The 18,649-nt window shown below is 48.5% G+C and overlaps 1 protein-coding gene across 1 annotated transcript in view; it reads left to right on the forward strand.

The window, feature by feature from the left end:
- Positions 1 to 17,071, forward strand: part of LOC144497782 (adhesion G protein-coupled receptor L2-like) — a 60,320-nt gene extending 43,249 nt beyond the window's left edge. Inside the window, exons 7-8 of the mRNA XM_078219219.1 lie at positions 1,775 to 1,871; positions 14,854 to 17,071. Coding sequence (XP_078075345.1) covers positions 1,775 to 1,871; positions 14,854 to 15,614 — 858 coding nt within the window. The 3' untranslated portion in view covers positions 15,615 to 17,071. The remainder of the gene's footprint in view (positions 1 to 1,774; positions 1,872 to 14,853) is intronic.
- Positions 17,072 to 18,649: the final 1,578 nt, after the last annotated feature.

Below are 18,649 nucleotides of genomic sequence, written 5' to 3' on the forward strand. Positions count from 1 at the left end.
GAACATGAGGCATGGGTGGGTTAATGCTTCAGGATCTGGACTTGTTACCTGGGCGTCCATAAAGCAAAAACGAGCAAACAGCTGATGGATTTTGTTGTCAGGCACAGAGCTTGGTGTGTGCCTGGCCAGGGAACAGGGTGCAAAGACAGAATGGTTTCAGCATAGCCTCTCTCTGAGAGAAGGCTGGTTTCGTTCTCCAATGCTCACTTGCGATCCTCCCATTGAGCACTGGGTGAGGAGCTGGCATGACGTAGAGAAGTTTACACTCCAATCCATCCTCAAAGTCAGTGTTAATATAAGATAAAAGCAAATTACTGCGGATGCTGGAATCTGAAACCAAAAGAGAAAATGCTGGAAAATCTTAGCAGGTCTGGCAGCATCTGTAAGGAGAGAAAAGAGCTGGCGTTTCGAATCCAGATGACCCTTTGTCAAAACTAAAAGGCATCGAAAGTGGGAGATATTTATACTGCAGGGGGAGGGAATGAAAGATGAGTCACAGCCACAAAAACAAGGGGAAAGTCTAAGAGGTGCTAATGGCAGTCCATAGAGAGAATAGAAGGTGCCAACGGCCAAATGCCATTCAGAGGGTAAGCTGTGACAGACGGAGATGTGGGGGGAGAGAGGGAAAATTGAGAAAAGGGGGGAAAAGGGAAACAAAGGGGAAGAAATGGGGGGATAAAATGGAGGGAAAGAGTGGGGTTGTTACAGCCTTCCAGTCTCAACATTGAATTCAACAACTTCAGATTATTAGCTCGATCCCACCTCAACCTCTTTGTTTTCATTTGATCTAATTTTAACCATTCTCTGCCTTTTATTTCTTTTTTTTTCTTTTCCCCCACTTTTCCCTTTATTTTATCCCCCTTATCTTTTTCCCCCCTTTTTTCCCTTTTCCCACTTTTTCTCCATTTTATCTCTCTCCCACTCCCCTCCCCCCACATCTCCGTCTGTCACAGTTTACCCTCTGAATGGCGTTTGGCCGTTGGCACCTTCTATTCTCTCTATGGACTGCCATTAGCACCCCTTAGACTTTTTCCTTGTTTTTGTGGCTATGACTCATCTTTCATTCCCTCATCCTGCAGTATAAATATCTCCCACTTTCTATGCCTTTTGCTTTGGCAAAAGGGTCACCCGGACTCGGAACGTCAGCTCTTTTCTCTCCTTACAGATGCTGCCGGACCTGCTGAGACTTTCCAGCATTTTATCTTTAGGTTTCAGTGTTAATAAATTTGGGGGTTCCATCGCACTGTACTAACGCACAAGTGAAGTGGCAACTTCACCGCTCCTGTGAACCTAGGGCATGGTGGCACAGTGGTTATCACTGCTGCCTCACAGCTCCAGGGACCTGGGTTCGATCCCTGGCTTGGGTCACTGCCTGTGTGGAGTTTGCACGTTCTCCACGTGTCTGCGTGGGTTTCCTCCGGGTGCTCCGGTTTCCTCCCACAGTCTGAAAGACGTGCTGGTTAGGTGCATTGACCATGCTAAATTCTCCCTCAGTGTACCCGCACAGGCGCCAGAATGTGGCGACGAGGGACTTTTCACAGTAACTTCATTGCGGTGTTGATGTAAGCCTACTTGTGACAAATAATTAAGCTTTACTCTACAAGTGCAATGGTAGTGTCACGCCAACGGCAGGGCAAAGTCCAGCAGCGCCCTGTCACTTGAGAGGTGTCAAAACTCAGTCATCCATTTTATGATAGTTCATGTAGACCGGCCTCTTTTTTTCTTCTTTCTTGCGGAGTGCTTTTGCTCACCAGCCTATTTGGCTTATTCGCAGAGTCGTATTAGAAGGATGTGGAATGACACTGTGCGAAAGCAATCAGAATCTTCCTTTATCTCAGGTGAAATCAACAGCACTTCAACACTTAATCAAGGTCAGTTCCTGGGCGGGGGGGTGGGCCGGGGGGTGGGGGGGGGGGGGGGGTGGGGTGGGGAGAGGGGAAAGAAATATATTGACTAAAAGAAATGTCTTTTGGATTGGGGATGTCGTTTGTGCGTGTCCTGGTGTGGCTTTTCTGTGATGTCGCTCATTAAAAAGAAAATCCAACAGCGACCCAAAAATATACACATCTGAATTTTTTTTTCCTTCACCAATTCACAAGAAAAAGTACTTTTCTCCCCCCCGCCGACAAAAAAGGCTACTTTTACCCATCCTCCCCTGTTCAGTGTCTCCTGATACACAACGGTGTAAGTTTGCTTTTTGTTGGGGTAATACCGAAGCGACGTGCAAATCTATTCAGAATGATTATTTTGAGGGTTCTTCTGATAACTCAGTGAGTTTATCCAGTGGCTATCTGATCAGGAAAATCCCAGGCTCCCTCTTGGGCCTGGAGTGAGTTGTGAGTTCACTTGCGGGAGGTGGGGGAGTGAGGCAGCCCCATGAACCGGGCAGGTAGAGGGCACAAGTGGACAAGTCCCTGTTGGAAATTCAGAAGAAGCTTCTTTACCCAAAGAGGGAATGTGGAACCTGTCACCACAGGGAGGTGCTTGATGGCCGGCGCAGGCACAGTGGGCCGAAGGGCCTCCTTCTGTGCTCTATGAAGAATTGTGGTCGAAAGCCGCCTGTAGAGTCAAAGTGTCAGGGTCAGAAAGAAAACTGCGATCAAGTTCTCCAACTCCACAGGCCCAGATTTCTCTCCAGATTTTAACCCCTTAGACTAAAAAAAAAATGAGTGGGTGTGGGTTACGAGATGGGGGACTCTTAAGAACAAAAAAAAATCCACACCCTCTCCCGCCACCATGGATGTATCAGGGACTCTCCCCCCACCCCCGACGATCATCATCGGCATTGAGGGATAATCTGAAGAAAACGGGGTTGACCTCTTTCGATCGGAGAGGGTGACAAGGAGACCAGATAGAGGTCTGCAAAATGGTGAAGGGATTCGATGGGCTGATAAGGGGAAGGCCCGGATTCAGGATGATTTAGCAAAGGAAGAAAAGCTATTTTATGCAATGGTTATGAATGTATTGCAGTTTCAATAGTAACTTTCCAAAGGAAACTGGATATATCATAGAATCCTTACAGTGCAGAAGGAGGCCATTCAGCCCATCGAGTCTGCACTGATTCTCTAACAGAGAGTCAGACGCAAGCCCTCTCTCCCGCTCTATCCCTGTAATCTCACCCATTTAGCATGGCTACTTCCCCATAACCTACACATCTTGGGACACTAAGGGGCAATTTAACACGGCCAATCAGCCTAATTGGCACATCTTTGGACTGTGGGAGGAAACAGGAGCACTCAGAGGAAACCCACGCAGACACGGGGAGAACGTGCAAACTCCACCCAGACAGTCACTCGTGGCCGGAATCGAACCCAGGTCCCTGGTGCTGTGAGACAGCAATGCTAACCCCTGTGCCACCGTGCCACCCCCTATACTACAAAAGAGGAAAGAAAACAATTACAGGGTGATGGGGAAAATTAGCTAATTGGATAGCTCTTTCAAAAGAGCCTGGACAACCATGATGGGCCCAATGGACTCCTTCTGTAAGGTCCCTGACACACATGAGGGGTACCCTGCGTCTGGCCAGCAGCTGTGTTGAAGTGCATAAAGCCCCCCCCCCCAGAGCATCCAGGTGGAGAGGCAATGAAAATGCAAGGGTACAATTCGAAAAAAGGTACAGGAACCAAATGCCTGGTGGCATATGTTCACAAAGAGACAGGGCAGGTTCAAAAACGCAAACCCGATCGCTGACTTTATAAGGAGAGTCACGGAGCACTAAAGCAAGGAAGCTGTGATGAACATGGATAAAACACTGGAATTTGTGTCCATTTCTGGCCGCCGCACTTTAAGAAAGATGTGAGTGCAGAAAAGATTAATGAAAATGGTCTTCCATTCTGTGGGTAGATTGGAGAATCTGTTCTCCTTGCAGAGGAGAGAGTTAAGAGGAGATGGGTGTTCAAAGTCATGAGGGGTCTAGACAGAGTAGATGGAGATAAACCGTTTTTGTTGACAAATAATCAAGGAGGAGAGGACAACAATTTAAGCTGGTTGACAAAAGAAGCAAAGGTGACATGAGGAAACAAACTCTTGTACGCAGCAACACTTGGGATTTGAACTGGCTTTCTGCTGGATTAGTCGGCCAGCCTCTGGCCGGCCAGTCCAGCAACATAACCAAGGTCAAAGCAAAATGCTGTGGATGCTGGAATCTGAAGCAAAAACAGAAAATGCTGGAAAATCTCAGCAGTTCTGACAGCCTCTGTGGAGAGAGAATAGAGCCAGCGTTTCGAGTCTGGATGACCCTTCGTCAGAGCTTCACGTGCACCTCATTAGCTTTGGGAGCGCGCAGCCTGCTCGTGTGGTGGAGGCAGGTTTCAATCGTGGCTTTCAAAAAGAGAATTTCACGACCACCTGAAGAGAAAGAAATTTCAGGGCTTAGAAAACGGGGCAAGGGAGTGGGGCCAGCCAGAATGATCTTGCAAAGAGCCAGCAGAGTCTGAATGGGTCTAATTGCCCCCTCGGGTGCTGCTGGCATGCTAGATGTATGTTCGCTGTCCTGTCGTTGGCAACTGGCAAACATGTTTTCAACCGGCCAACTTCGCGATCTGGGAATTTCCTCCCATGAATCCTCTCACCTCCCCAGTGTTAAAGTTCTTCATTAAAACCATCAGTCCAAAGCTCTGGTCACTCTCCCAATCTCTCCTCCTCTTGGCTTGGCCTTCTGTTCTCCTTGTGGATCTGAAGAACAGATGACGTTAAAGGTTCGGAATAAATACCTGTTGCTTCCACTGTTGCTACCCCTCTGTACTCACCTTCAATAGCCTCGTAAATTCTGCTTTTTCACTCCCGCTGCCTTTCCCCACTTCCTCTCCCTCAATTCCCAACTCAGCGTTGTCCTTATAGTGCTTCACTGCCTTAGAGGCATGGGTAACAAGTTGTTGTAGCGAAGGCGTTAACACTTAGTTCCCTTCTTTCACACAACAGAATTCCTGTTAACATCATTCGCACTGGCTGGGTTAACTGTATAGATTTTGCAAAGCAACTGGACTAAACTCATGAATTTGATACAACGATAATCCTATTGATTGCTAATCGATTAAGAATAGAGCTCCATCTGACGCACAGCTGTGACATGTGATAAATGTCAGACAATCCTCACATGTTGCTGTACTTTGACGATGACTTGAGTGGACAAGAGGTTTTCACGAGAAAAGCTCTTTGCTGACTGAGTTATCAGACTGAAACCAGCAGAGACACACTTGATGTAAAATATTTAGCAGGTGATTCATTAACTCAGACCTAAATTAAAATGTAATGTTTTAAATATTTAATGACCTTATCACAGCTGGTTTGAAAGAGGGAGAGTGCGGTGATTTAAAGTATACATCCATGAAGTGTGTGAGGTGGCCAGAATTGTTTTGTTACTCTGCACAAGAGGAGAATACTTAAGTTTTTGTTTGTGTTTTTTTTCTTCATCGTGGGCAATTTTGCTTGACATCAATGACCTCTTACTCTTCCTCAGTTACCCTTGAGTGCCTTCCGAGGGCACTTCAGTGAGCATTCAAAAAGCAACCACGGTGTTGTGGGACTGGGGTTGCGATTAGCCAAGATGACTGAAAGGACAAAGACTCGCTTCACTGAGCCAGCTAGGTTTTTTATCGCAATCCCAATAGTTTCATAATCTCTCATTGAAGGATACCTTTTTACTTCTTCACTGAATTCAAAGCGGGATTTGAACTGGCTTTCTGTTGGATTAGTCGGCCAGCCTCTGGCCGGCCAGTCCAGCAATGTAACCAAGGTCAAAGCAAAATGCTGCGGATGCTGGGGTCTGAAGCAAAAACAGAAAATGCTGGAAAATCTCAGCAGGTCTGACATCCTCTGTGCAGAGAGAGAACAGAGCCAGCGTTTCGAGTCTGGATGATTCTTCGTCAGAGCTTCACATGCACCTCCTTTGATCTGGCCTGTTGCATCCGCTGCTCCCAGTGCGGTCTCTACATCTGAGAGGTGAAACTCAGACTGGGTAATCGCTTTACAGAGCATCTCTGTAAGCAGAACCCAGGCCTTCCTGCCGCTTGCACACCACCCTGCTCTCCTGTCCACATGTCCGTCCTTGGCCTGTTGCAATGTTCCAGTGAAGCACAACACAAACTGGAGGAGCAGCATCTCATCTTCCGATTGGGCACTCTACAGCCTTCTGGACTGAACATTGAGTTCAACGACTTCAGAGCATGAACTTTCTCCTGCATTTATTTCATTTTGTCTTATTAATCCATTTTATAACTTTATATTCTTATCATTATTTTTCATTTTCAGTTCTCCAATCGTTTCATTTGTTCACTTCTTAAAAATTTCACTTTCCATCTTGTTGCCTTCCCCCCCCCGTGCCTCTACCCCATTAGGGCCCTCTGCCACATGCCTCCGCTTGTCCTTTGACGCTCTGCACCTTGGTTCTGCCATTTACACATTCCAATTTCTTCATGGATGCTATTAGCACCATTCTCAGCCTTTATCACCACCATTTACATTCCCCTTGTCTTTTTGTCCATGACATCTTTGCCAATAACCCCACCCTCATCGTACAAATCTTGTCCTTTCTTTGTCTTCAGCTCTAACAAAGGGTCATCCAAACTCGAAAGGTTGGCTATATTCTCTCTCTGCAATGCTGTCAGACCTGGTGAGGTTTTCCAGCATTTTCTGTTTTTGCTTCAGAAACTTAACTACCTGGGCTAACCGTGCTCAGGGGGTTAGCCGACAGTTACTGAGCCATGGAAACCAGCCAGATTTCACAACTTGATCACCAGCCTGTGCAGAACCTTAGCCAAGGACACTTGCAATTGGCCAGCCGGCCTCTGAGTTGGCGGGGGGAGGGGGAGCCTGCTTCTAAAATGCTGTATAGCAATCAGCCGCTGGGTACTTGTTCCAGAGATAGATTAGAGAATCAGGGATTACTCTCCTTCTGAGAGGGCGACACGGTGGCACCATGGTTAGCACTGCTGCCTCACAGCGCCAGGGACCCATGTTCAATTCTTGGCTAGGGTCACTGTATGTGCGGAGTTTGCACGCTCTCCCCGTGTCTGCTTGGGTTTCCTCCCACAGTCCAAAGATGTGCGGGTTAGGTTGATTGCCATGCTAAATTGACCCTTAGTGTCAGGGGATTAGCAGGGTAAATATGTGGGGTTACGGGAATAGGGCTTGGGTGGGATTGTGGTCAGTGCAAACTTGATGGGCCAAATGGCTCCTTCTGCACTGTAGGGATTCTATGAGAAGCGGAGAAGAGATTTGTTCAGAGGTGTTCAAAATCATGAAGGTTGGCCGGAATTCCCCAGCCGTTCACGCCCCGCCGCTGCTGCCAGTGTGGACGGTGAATTTGGTGCTCAGCCAAATCTTCATTCACTGCAGCGGGACCAGAAAATCCCACCAGTGGGAACAGCCGGAGAATCCCCCCACCATTATGGACAAAGTAGATGAGGGAGAAATTCGCTAGGTTGATTCCAGAGTTGAGAGGGTTGGCTTATGAGGACAGACTGAATAGACTGGGACTATACTGATCGGAATGAAGGGGGAATCTTATAGAAACATATAAGATTATGAAGGGAATAGATAAGATAGAAACAGGGAAGTTGTTTCCACTGGCGGTGAAACTAGAACTAGGGGGCATGGCCCCAAAATACAGGGAAGCAGACTTAGGACTGAGTTGAGGAGGAACTTCTTCACCCAGAGGGTTGTGAATCTGTGGAATTCCCTGCCCAGTGAAGTAGTTGAGGCTACCCCATTGAATGTTTTTAAAGCAAGGATAGATAGATTTTTGAACAGTAAAGGAATTAAGGGTTATGGTGAGTGGGCAGGTAAGTGGAACTGAGTCCACGAAAAGATCAGCCATGATCTTATTGAATGGGGGAGCAGGCTCGAGGGGCCAAATGGCCTACTCCTGTTCCTAGTTCTTTTATGTTCTTATAAGTTGTTCCCATTGGTGGAAAGGTCAAGGACCAGAGGGCACTGATTTTAAAGCGATTGGCAAAACAGTCAAAGGAAACATGAGGAAAATATTTTTTACACAGTGAGTCGTAAGGACCTGAAGCGCACTGCCTGAAAATGTGGTGGGGGAAAATTCAACTGTGGGTAAACACTGAAAGAGAAAAATAATTGCTGGGCTAAGGGGAAAGGTTCAGAGTCAATAGGACTAGCTAAATTGCCATTGCAGAGAGAGCTGGCATCGACACAGTGGACCAAATGGCCTCCTGCGCTCTAAATATTCTATGATGAAGGTTGGGTAGGGTTAGGCTTTGAAGTCTTCTAGCTGCAGTCAACTAGCGTGGTAGTCTGTGCATGGTAGATCGCACAGGCTCAATTCCATCTGACCTGGTAGATTTGCTACTTCTATGTACCTCTGACCCCTGATGTCAGGCTGCAGTTTTGTGGCTTAATTGGACCCAGAGGTCACAGGGCCAACTTGGCCCTCCATACTTTATTGATTGCGGCAGTCTTTCCTTTAACATCACTTGCTTCATTCCATCGTTAGATCCAAGGGATGCTCACTCGCTCCCCTTTGCTTGCTGTGTTTAACATCTCAGAGGGCACTATTTAGAAGGGAGAGAACAATGTCAAGAGAAAACAGCAACAATGCTTTGGAAAATCGATAATACATATCAGAGCTTTTTAGGTAATCAGTGCAAAACAAGGCCTGTTAACCTCTGAATGATTAAATAGACATCAAACTAACAATACGATTGTCCAGGCTTTTTAATTTCAGCAAATTAATACCTCGTTGTTGTCCATTTTAAACTAAAGTAAATGCCTTCTCGAATTAGTTAAAATAACAACTTGAAGAGCTCCGAATCTCTGAACAAATCCACCTCAGTAAAACACGCACACAGTGACTTAAAACAGGCCTGCAATGGCGGCGGGGGATGAGGTGGTGGGACTGGGAGCTGGAGGTCAGACAGAAAGTTACCCAATTGTTAATGAATCTGTAGTGTTGTGGGCAACAGCATCCTCCTTCGCTATGGCTGGGCCAGTCACAGAGACTTCTCCCTCGGCCCAGTTTTCACCCTCTCTGAATCCCGATCCCCTAACCCTCACACCAGTGCTTCAAGAAGTGACTTGACAGGAGGCCCCTTAATTGCGAGAGAGTGATGGCCGGTCCCCTGATTCTCACCACCTCCAATACCCGCATCCTTCTCGTTGGCGATCGGGGGATGGAAGCCAGTTCAGATTTTCATTTCGTTTTATTCCCTCGCTCTCCGGGCAATGCAGCACTCCTGCTGCGACTGGTGAGGCGCCTTTGGGATGTTCATTGCCGACAGATGGACACAAGCTACTGAAGCTGCGACCCAGCTGAGAGCAGGCGAGGCTTCCCTGGATCAGCTACTCACTGGATCAACTCACTGAGCTATCGGGAGAGAGAGAGGAAGGCTGTGGAAGAGGAAGTAGGATGGGTGGGGGGAACGGGGGGTGGGGCAGTGGTGCAGTGAGTGGGGGGACACAGTTCACCAAAAGCATACCCTACACAACATGGGCCAAGATTTATGTAGCTGTTGACCAGATAATTAGCAGGGAGCACAGAGACAGTTATCCTGCATCGCACAGATAAGGCCATCTTAATGCGAGGAAAACACGTTATTAATTTTTACCCTTTACCCTTCAGAATGTGGCACTGACTTGCACATCTGGCAGCCACGAGAACCTCGATAAGCCTTGAAAGCCAAGGGAAGGGCTAATCGCCCCTGGCCATTTTTGGGACCTCAACTTTTCACACGCCGTGACGCAATTTTACTTCATAGCTGACTGGGTCTTGTCAGCTGAGTTTTAAATGGCATCCCACTTCGATTCTTGCTTTTTAAGATGGCCACCTTCACTTGTATGTTTTTGAAAGAGTCTGTGAGCTTAACAAGATCAAAACCAAACTGATGTATCTTTTTCTGTCTTGTTGCTTTAGGGATGACGGGCAATTATCTACTAACAAATCCTCTTCTGCGACCCCATGGCACTAACAACCCTTATAACACCTTGCTTGCGGAAACCGTTGTCTTTAACTCCCCTTCAGCTGACGTGTTTAGCTCACCAGGTGTGCTTACTTAACTCTTGGAGAACCATTGTTGACACAACTGCTAGACGTTTCTCTTTTGGGTAATACCGGAGCGGGTAGGGGGTGAAACTGTCGTCAGAGTTAGCCTGACCAATAGAGGGAGTCACTTCAAAGCGAGCTTTTTACATAGAAGCTGGAAGCAGGAGGAGGCCATTCGGCCCTTCAAGCCTACTCCGTCATTCATTTGATCATGGCTGATCATCGAATTCAATATCCTGATCTCTCCTTCCCCCATATCCTTTGATCCCTTTAGCCCCAAGAGCTATATCTAATTTCTTCTTGAAATCACACAACGTTTTGGCTTCAATTATATTCTGTGGGAGTGAATTCCACACATTCACCACCCTCTGGGTGAAGAAATTTCTCCTCACCTCAGTTCTACCCCTTATCCTCAAGCTATGACCTGTAGTTCTGGACTCCCCCACCATTGGAACATTCTTTCTTCACACTTAATAGTCCTCTATAGTCAGCGGAATATTTATTAGGAGCATATTACTCCTTCGCTGCCGTGCCCAAAATTCCCCTCCCTGCCCCTTTGCACTAATCTCCCCATCCCCCACATTTCCCGAGCCCTTCCCCCACTCTCGCGACCCCTGAAGGATCATCTACAGAGGCCAATGCAAAACATGAATGAGGCAAACGGCAAGATTCAATAAAATAAAAGCAAAACACCGAGGATGCTGGAGATCTGAAACGAAACACAAAGTGCTGGAAAAACTCAGTGGGTCTGGCGGCAGCCGCAGGGAGAGAAACTGATTTGACAGTTTGAGCCTTTGTCCTGGAGGAGAGTCACAGTTAGCTCAAAATGTTAACTCTTGTTTCTCTCTCTCTCTCTCTGTCTCCACAGTTGCTGCCAGACCTGCTGAGTATTTATTTCCAGCACTTTCTGTTTTTGCGTTCCCCAAGATTCAGTCCCCTGTCTGCTCTGAGTGGGCCCCCAGGCAGCACAGTGGTTAACACTGCTGCCTCACAGCGCCAGGGTCCCAGGTTCGATTCCCGGCTTGGGTCACTGTCTGCGTGGAGTTTGCACATTCTCCCCGTGTCTGCGTGGGTTTCCTCCGGGTGCTCTGGTTTCCTCCCCACATTGTGAGAGACATGCTGGTTAGGGTGCATTGGCCGTGCTAAATTCTCCCTCAGTGTACCCGAACAGGCGACTAGGGGATTTTCACAGTAACTACATTGCAGTGTTAATGTAAGCCTACTTGTGTCGCTGATAAACCAAGACAGGTACAAGGTCAGTCACCCGTACACAGTAAAGGGAGGGGGGCGCCTCAGGTGAATGGGACCAGGCCACTGAATGCACCTGACTGTCAGAGACCCCGACAATCTCTCCCTGGCTAGAAAGGGTGGGGGGGGGATTTAAAATGAATGCCATGCGCCATCCCCTTCCCCCACGGGTAGGCAAGCTATTGGGGAATGGGTGAGGTATTGGAGATGGAAGGGGGAGTGGCAGTGGGGGTCTGAATGTAAACGTATGGCGAGGCAACCCCTTTAGGAATGGTGAATCCCATGGCAGCGAGGAGAGGGTGCAACTGTGCCTCGGAACGGCAAACCAAACCACTTCCCTTTCACAAAGCACTCCCACCACAGCCCTCACCGCAGGAAGTTCGCATTCGAACGAAACCAGATCCTCTCCATTGCCAAGGAGCCTCAAGTCAAAAAGGATGAGATAGACCTGGAGTTGCTTCGTGCTCTTAGCAAATGTGTTAACACCGCGAGTAATCTGAAGCACTGACGCCTAACTTTGCAAAGAAAGAAAGGAAATCGTGTGTGTGTTTTATAAGTGGTGTGTTGAATCTAACCCGAGTTTTCTTTTTTTTTCATTATTTGTCTCTTTGCTCTCTCCTTATGCTTCCCTTTAGTGACCTACAGAGAGACAAGTATGGGAGTCAAACTTAACTTTGCCTATCAAATGTAAAAAAAAATTCCGGCATGCTTGTTTAAACTTTTATTTTCTCTTTTTCTTTTATTTGGAATGAGGCAATTGGTGAAAGCTTAACTGGAGACCCAAGAAGTAGACTCAGTGGCAGTAGGTTGACTGTATGAGTATCTGGCTGTGGATAGGAATGTGTACAAGTGCAGAAACTCAGAAGATAAGACAGGGGATTTTATAGACTGTACGTTCACAAGCCAGAATATTATCGGTACAAATTCAATTGGCTGGACTCCATTTGTTGCTGTTGTTACATTTTAATAGTTGTCCCAATGTCACTGTGCTACCAAGACCACACAAACGATTTCTCTGGTTGATCAGTTCTGCTCTCAGCAGTTGGGGGAAGAGTCAGTCGGTTGGGTTTCCTGCTCTCGAGGTCCAGTGGGCCCTGACAGATAGGTGCGTGCGGTGGATGTCGCGTCAGGGCATTCCGAGAGCCTGCCTGTATGCATTGTCTCGGTTGACATCTCGCTGAGGTGCCCAAGGGCGCTGCTCTGCCGATGAGAGTCTCAACACCTCCTGGGAATTAGAAAGGGATCGGGGCGGGAAACTGACCGGAGTTGGATTGGGAAGATGATCTCTGCACTAAAAGCTGCAGAGGTCAGCGGAATTGGTGTTAGTTTGACCAAGCAAGTGGACACCATATTGGAGTCTGTGCAGTTTCCCACGGTCATTCCGTAACACCTGACAGGCATTTGAGATCAGCCAATGACTGAACCAGCCTCCCCTGGGTGACACAGATAAGGGTCAAAACTGGCAAGTTACCCCATACCCCAACCCCCCTCACACCTCCCACCTCTCTCCAGATCAGCTAGATCAAACCCAATTTCAGCAGTTGCCTCTGGATGGTAACTTTTTGTTGCAGACTGATTTCCTGCTGCCAGCAAAGCTTTCCTCCCTTCAATACAACACAGTGCTCAGTCTGCGACCAGTCACATCCCAATCACATGTTGCATCTTTCCGGTCAAAGTAACCGTTGATACGGATCGCACTGTCCAAAGCATGCTCTGCACATATATGTGTGTTTGTGTGTGTGTGTGTTTTTCTGTACATGTGTGCGATTAATCATGTGCTGGCTATCTTACATGTGCGTGCTGTAGTAGAAGGAATTTTTAGCTACTGTAAAGCACAAGGCTGGTAAATTTGCCCACTTCTTGCCCCTTAGTTCTTCCTGCTTCTCCTCAGCTGCTGGATTTTGGGAATCTCCCTTTCATCACACTCAACGTTGACTGTTACAGAGTTCAGCTTGGCAGCCTGCCTTTGGAAGACCCTTACACACATTTCTTCAGGGGTCACCACACCCCTGGCCCCTAAGGGCCACATCCCACAACAGCCCTCCCCCCATTAACCGCACCCCCCGTACACACACACGCGCACGCGCACGCACGCACACACACAGTCACTCACTCACACTCAGTCACTCACTCACCCACTCACTCTCACACTACACTCACTCAGCCCACTGCCGCGCTCTCCCCCGCACCCCCCCCCCCCCCCCCCCCCCCCACCGGGTGGCACAGTGGTTAGCACTGCTGCCTCGCAGCGCCAGGGACCCGGGTTCAATTCCCGGCTTGGGTCACGTGTCTGTGCGGAGTCTGTACGTTCTCCCCGTATCTGCGTGGGTTTCCTCCGGGTACTCCGGTTTCCCCCCCACAGTCCGAATGACGTGCTGGTTAGGGTGCAATGGCTGTGCTAAATTCTCCCTCAGTGTACCTGAACAGGCGCCGGAGTGTGGCAACAAGGGGATTTTCACAGTAACTTCATTGCGGTGTTAATGTAAGCCTACGCGTGACACTATTCAATAAACTTTAATGGTTAGTCAGGAGTGTCACTGTGACGGCTGCAGATGGCACGGTTACGAGAGTGCAGGTGAGGAGGGAAGGGGAGTTGAGGGAGGGTGAGTGAGCGGTTGCCCGGTACCCCTCGAAAGAAAGCGAAGCACTTCTGCCGTGATCTTTTAAAATTCTTTTATGGGACATGGGCGTGGCCGGCTGACCCGGATTTATTGCCCACAATGCCCCCAGGACTGGAAACAGAAACAGCAAAGTCCGCGCTTGTCTGAGTTTGCATTCGGCACCCCCTCGCTCTGACTGGTTTATTTCTGCAGGGTTGGCATGATCCTTCCTCATGTTACAGTGATCATTCTACTTTCTTTTGTATGTCAGCTACTCTTACACCAGATAGCCAGAGCAGACAGACTTGATGTGAATTGCCCATGTGAGTCGACCCAGCCGATGTCTGTAGTGTTTTCAGATGGTGCTTGTGGAGCCTGATACCTGTAGTTCCAAGAGGATGACTGTTCAGTGTTTGTCGTGCTTACTTTGTGATTGTCCACCGTCCCCCAACACTCCTCCACCACCCCCACCCCTCTCCCCGCCACCACCATTCTCTGCTTTGCACCATGATGTCTCATTATAAAGAAGTGTGAAGTAGTCTTGCCTGCTTGTGTCTGCATTTAATTTGGTTCCGTTTATATTTGCACTTGTTTTGTGAAGGTGGTACGTTTTATTTTCCCTCCCCCATCCACCCTCCACTACCCCCCCCCCCCCCCCCCCCCACCCCCAAGTCAACCTTAATGTATTTCAGGACAAAAAAAAATCCATTTTGCCTTGTCCTGCACTGAGCCACACGCAACGGCTGTGGACTCATTGTCTACGAGGGGATGCTGCCACCATGAAGGGTCTTCCTTCATCGGCCATGCTGATTGGGAGGTGCAGAGGGTGGGGAGAGGGGGAAAGATCCTCATCTCTTATGATGCCGCCAATAAAACTATTTCTGTTTTGTCCTGAACTACATTAAAAAAATACCAAATTTTTCTTTGGATTGGAAGGTTTAGCAAGAAGGAGACAGACGGCTAATTCAGTCGTGTATTTTCTTTTTTTTTTCTGTTCTGTTCCAGGTCATTCACTGAACAACGGCCGGGACACAAACGCGATGGATACTCTACCACTTAATGGCAACTTCAACAATAGCTACTCCATTCGAAATGGGGATTTCTCCAACGACAGTGTGCAGGCGCTGGACTGCGGGATGAGCCTGGGGGACACGGCCTTTGAGAAGATGATCATCTCCGAGTTGGTGCACAACAACCTCCGGGCCAGCGGCCACAAGGCTCACAATCTCGACCGCGGCCTCTCCGCCAAGATGGTGGTCGCTGGCGGCAGCAGCAGCGAGGACGACGCCATCGTGGCCGACGCTTCGTCCTTGGCGCGCGGGGACCGACCCGGCGAGCCGCGGCAGCCGGAGCTCGAGGCCCCGCTGATCCCGCAGCGCACTCACTCCCTCCTGTACCACCAGCAGAAGCGGCCGGAGCCCGAGGCCGACGCCGGCTACGTGGCGGAGTTGTCGGCCGTGGTCGATGACTCCCTGCAGTCGCCGAACAGAGACTCCTTGTACACAAGCATGCCCAACCTGAGGGACTCCCCGTACCCCGAAAGCAGCCCCGAGGCCGAAGAAGACTTGTCGCCCTCCAAACGGAGCGAGAATGAGGACCTTTACTACAAGAGTATGCCCAACCTGGGCGCTGGGAACCAACTCCAGACATATTATCAAATCAGCAGGGGTAACAGTGACGGCTATATAATCCCCATTAACAAGGAGGATTCAATTCCTGAAGGGGATGTGAGGGAAGGACAAATGCAACTGGTAACCAGTCTGTGAAACATGTGCGTTTAAAAACTCAACAAGAGATCAAAGGACCTCTGTAAGGTGCCACCCTCCCTAGTATCTACCTGAATGGACAGTGCAGCCGCCTGTGGTGCTTTTACAATGTACAGGAACGAGAAACAGCTGGCTGCCGCAACTCTGTGAAGACCTCATGAGGAATAGGACCCTCTCACTCCACAGAAACAGTATTGTTCCGTCGCAAACTAAACCAGACAAATCCTCGGGTCTCTGCGCCTTCGTGCACTGCTGTTGATGCAGTGGGAGAACTTCTGGCCATTCCAGTGCAGCCGTTTTGAACACAATTGTATATATATAGTTGCACCTTGTATTCCCCTCCGCCCCCCCCCCCCCCCCCCCCCAAGCCCCCCTTCCCCACCCCCCCCCCCCAAACCCAGGCCCTGGCCTCAGGCTCGAAACCAGGTCTCAGGCCCGGCCACACTTTATAATACGACAGAAAAGGGCCTGCACCCCTCTGCAATAGCTATAGTACCTTACGTGTCCCCGGAGAGGCACGCCAAGATGAACCCCGTGTGCATCATGGGTCGGTTCTTGAGAGCATTTGGCGAACGGAGGGCTCCCCTCTCCCACTCCCCACCCCCCGGTTAGCCAATAGCAGACCAGCTGTAGGCCTTACACCTCCTGTTTGTTCATTCAGCTGTACAGTTTATCTGTTCTCACTGAGAAATGGCTAAAGAAAATATATTTTGTTGTATTGCTATTGTAAAATAAATCGAATACATTGTCAGACCTAAATATAAGAGAATTTTAAACAGAAGGAATTTGATGAAAATATTCTGAAGCTCCCCAGTTGCACATATGATGGAATCTGTTTTCTCCTTTCCTTTCACCATGGATGTCCTCATTTTTACCCCATTGTTCACCGATGACGGTAACTCTTTTTTAAAAGAGAAACATTTCTCTCTTTCTCGCTAGCTTAACACGTTGGAATCCACCGCCTTTGATGATTTATTATTTGGCCACATTGAGTTGTGCCCCTTTGTTGCATTGTCGAACCAGTTACCCCAGGTCTGGCGATAACGCAATGAAATGAGGCTTCATTAGTTTTTACTGTAATATACTTGATGGGGGAAATGTTTGGGGTGGGGGTGGGGGCGGGGAGGGGAGGCGCGGGGTATTTTTTTGTGTGGGGGTGGGGCTGGGGGAGAGGGATGATTGGCACTTGAAGTATTGTCATATCGATCTGGTCCAGCCAATCAAAGAAGCAGGTTGACTTCCTGGATGGACGATGAGTGTTGCCATGTTCCATTCCGCCGACAGTCCCCAAGAGATTATTTATTTATCATGGCCTGGGGCGCAGGATTTGAACTGTCCCAACACAGATTTGCTTCAAGGTATCATTTTTGTGTATTTCCTGTTAATAATGAGATTTCCCCACCACTAATATCTGATGTAAAGTTTAACACTTCTTTGGCAGTAAATAAATGTGAGAATTTTGCAAATAATCAATAAAATCAAGTGTGTTATTTGACTCAATATTGAACACCTTTTGGACGTGACTACAGTGTCAGGGCTAACCCAGTGAGTAACACGTTCATTTCTCAATCAAAAGGCCACGGATCACAGTCCACTTAAGAATCTAAGCTGACTCTCCAAAGTTTAGGGAGTGAGGGAGTGCAGACTTGTTAGGGGTGCCGTCTTTTCAAGTGAGATGCTGAACTGAGGCCCCATCGGCCACCTCAGAGGTACATAAAAGATCCCACGGCGCGACTTTGAAGAAGTTCTCTCCAGTGTCCTAATCAATATTTATCCTCCAGCGATTTGGTAGTTATTATGCCGGGAGTTTGGTGTTCACATGTTGACTGCCGTGATTTCCTCCATTACGGTGATGACTACATTTCAAAAGCACTTCACAGGTTGCAAAGCACTATGGGATGGCCAGAGGGCATGAAAGATGCGATATAAATGCAAGGTATTTCTTAGCGTTGCGTCAACGTTTCCTGTCCTCGTGCCCTGGCAGCTCCGATTTTGGTTCCGCTTTCGAATGACCATGCCTGTAAGCCGAAATATCACGGATCGGAAGGCTATTCCCGCATGGAACCTGTCATCATTGCCAAACCCATTCCTTCCTGCTGATCGAGAACGGCAGCCATGGCTCATTTACTCCTCCACATCGCAGGTTGCTAATTCCACCTTGATTTGATTTGATTTATGGATTGGGACACAGTATTTCTTGTATACTCTACAGATAAAAAATACTGTTCATAGAGTACATAGGAGAGAAGGAAAGGAGAAAGTTCAGAATGCAGTCTTGCGGTTACAGGTAGGGTGTAGAGAAAGGTCAACTTAACATATTGGGTGGCACAGTGTTTAGCACCGCTGCCTCACAGCGCCAGGGACCCGGGTTCAATTCCTGGCTTGGGTCACTGTGTGGAGTTTGCACGTTCTCCCCGTGTCTGTGTGGGTTTCCTCCGAGTGCTCCGGTTTCCTCCCACAGTCCAAACATGTGCGGTTTAGATGAATTGGCCATGCTAAATTGCCCCTCAGTGTCAGGGGAATTAACAGAGTAAATACGTGGGATTGTAGGGACAGGGCCTGGGTGGGATTGTTGTTGATGGGCAGAATGAAAGTAAAGTAAGTTTACTTATTAGTCACAAGTAGGCTTACATTCACACTGCAATGAAGTTACTTTGAAATTCCCCTGGTCGCCACATTCCGGTGCCTGTTCGGGTACACCGAGGGAGAATTTAGCATGGCCAATTCATCTAATCCGCACATTTTTGGGACTGTGGGAGGAAATCGGAGCACCCGGAGGAAACCCACGCAGATACAGGGAGAAAGTGCAAACTCCACACAGGCAGTGACCCAAGCCGGGAATTGAACCCGGGTCCCTTGCGCTCTGAGGCAGCAGTGCTAACCATAGTGCTACCGTGCCGCTTAATGGCCTCCTTCTGCACTGTTGGGATTAGATCCATCCAAAAGTCTTATGGCAGCAGGGAAGAAACTGTTCTTGAGTTGGTTGGTACGTGTCCTTAGAGTTTTGTATCTTTTTCCTGATGGATGAAGGTGGA

The sequence above is a fragment of the Mustelus asterias genome, chromosome 8, assembly GCF_964213995.1.
Source record: "Mustelus asterias chromosome 8, sMusAst1.hap1.1, whole genome shotgun sequence".
In the NCBI taxonomy this organism is placed as follows: domain Eukaryota; kingdom Metazoa; phylum Chordata; class Chondrichthyes; order Carcharhiniformes; family Triakidae; genus Mustelus; species Mustelus asterias.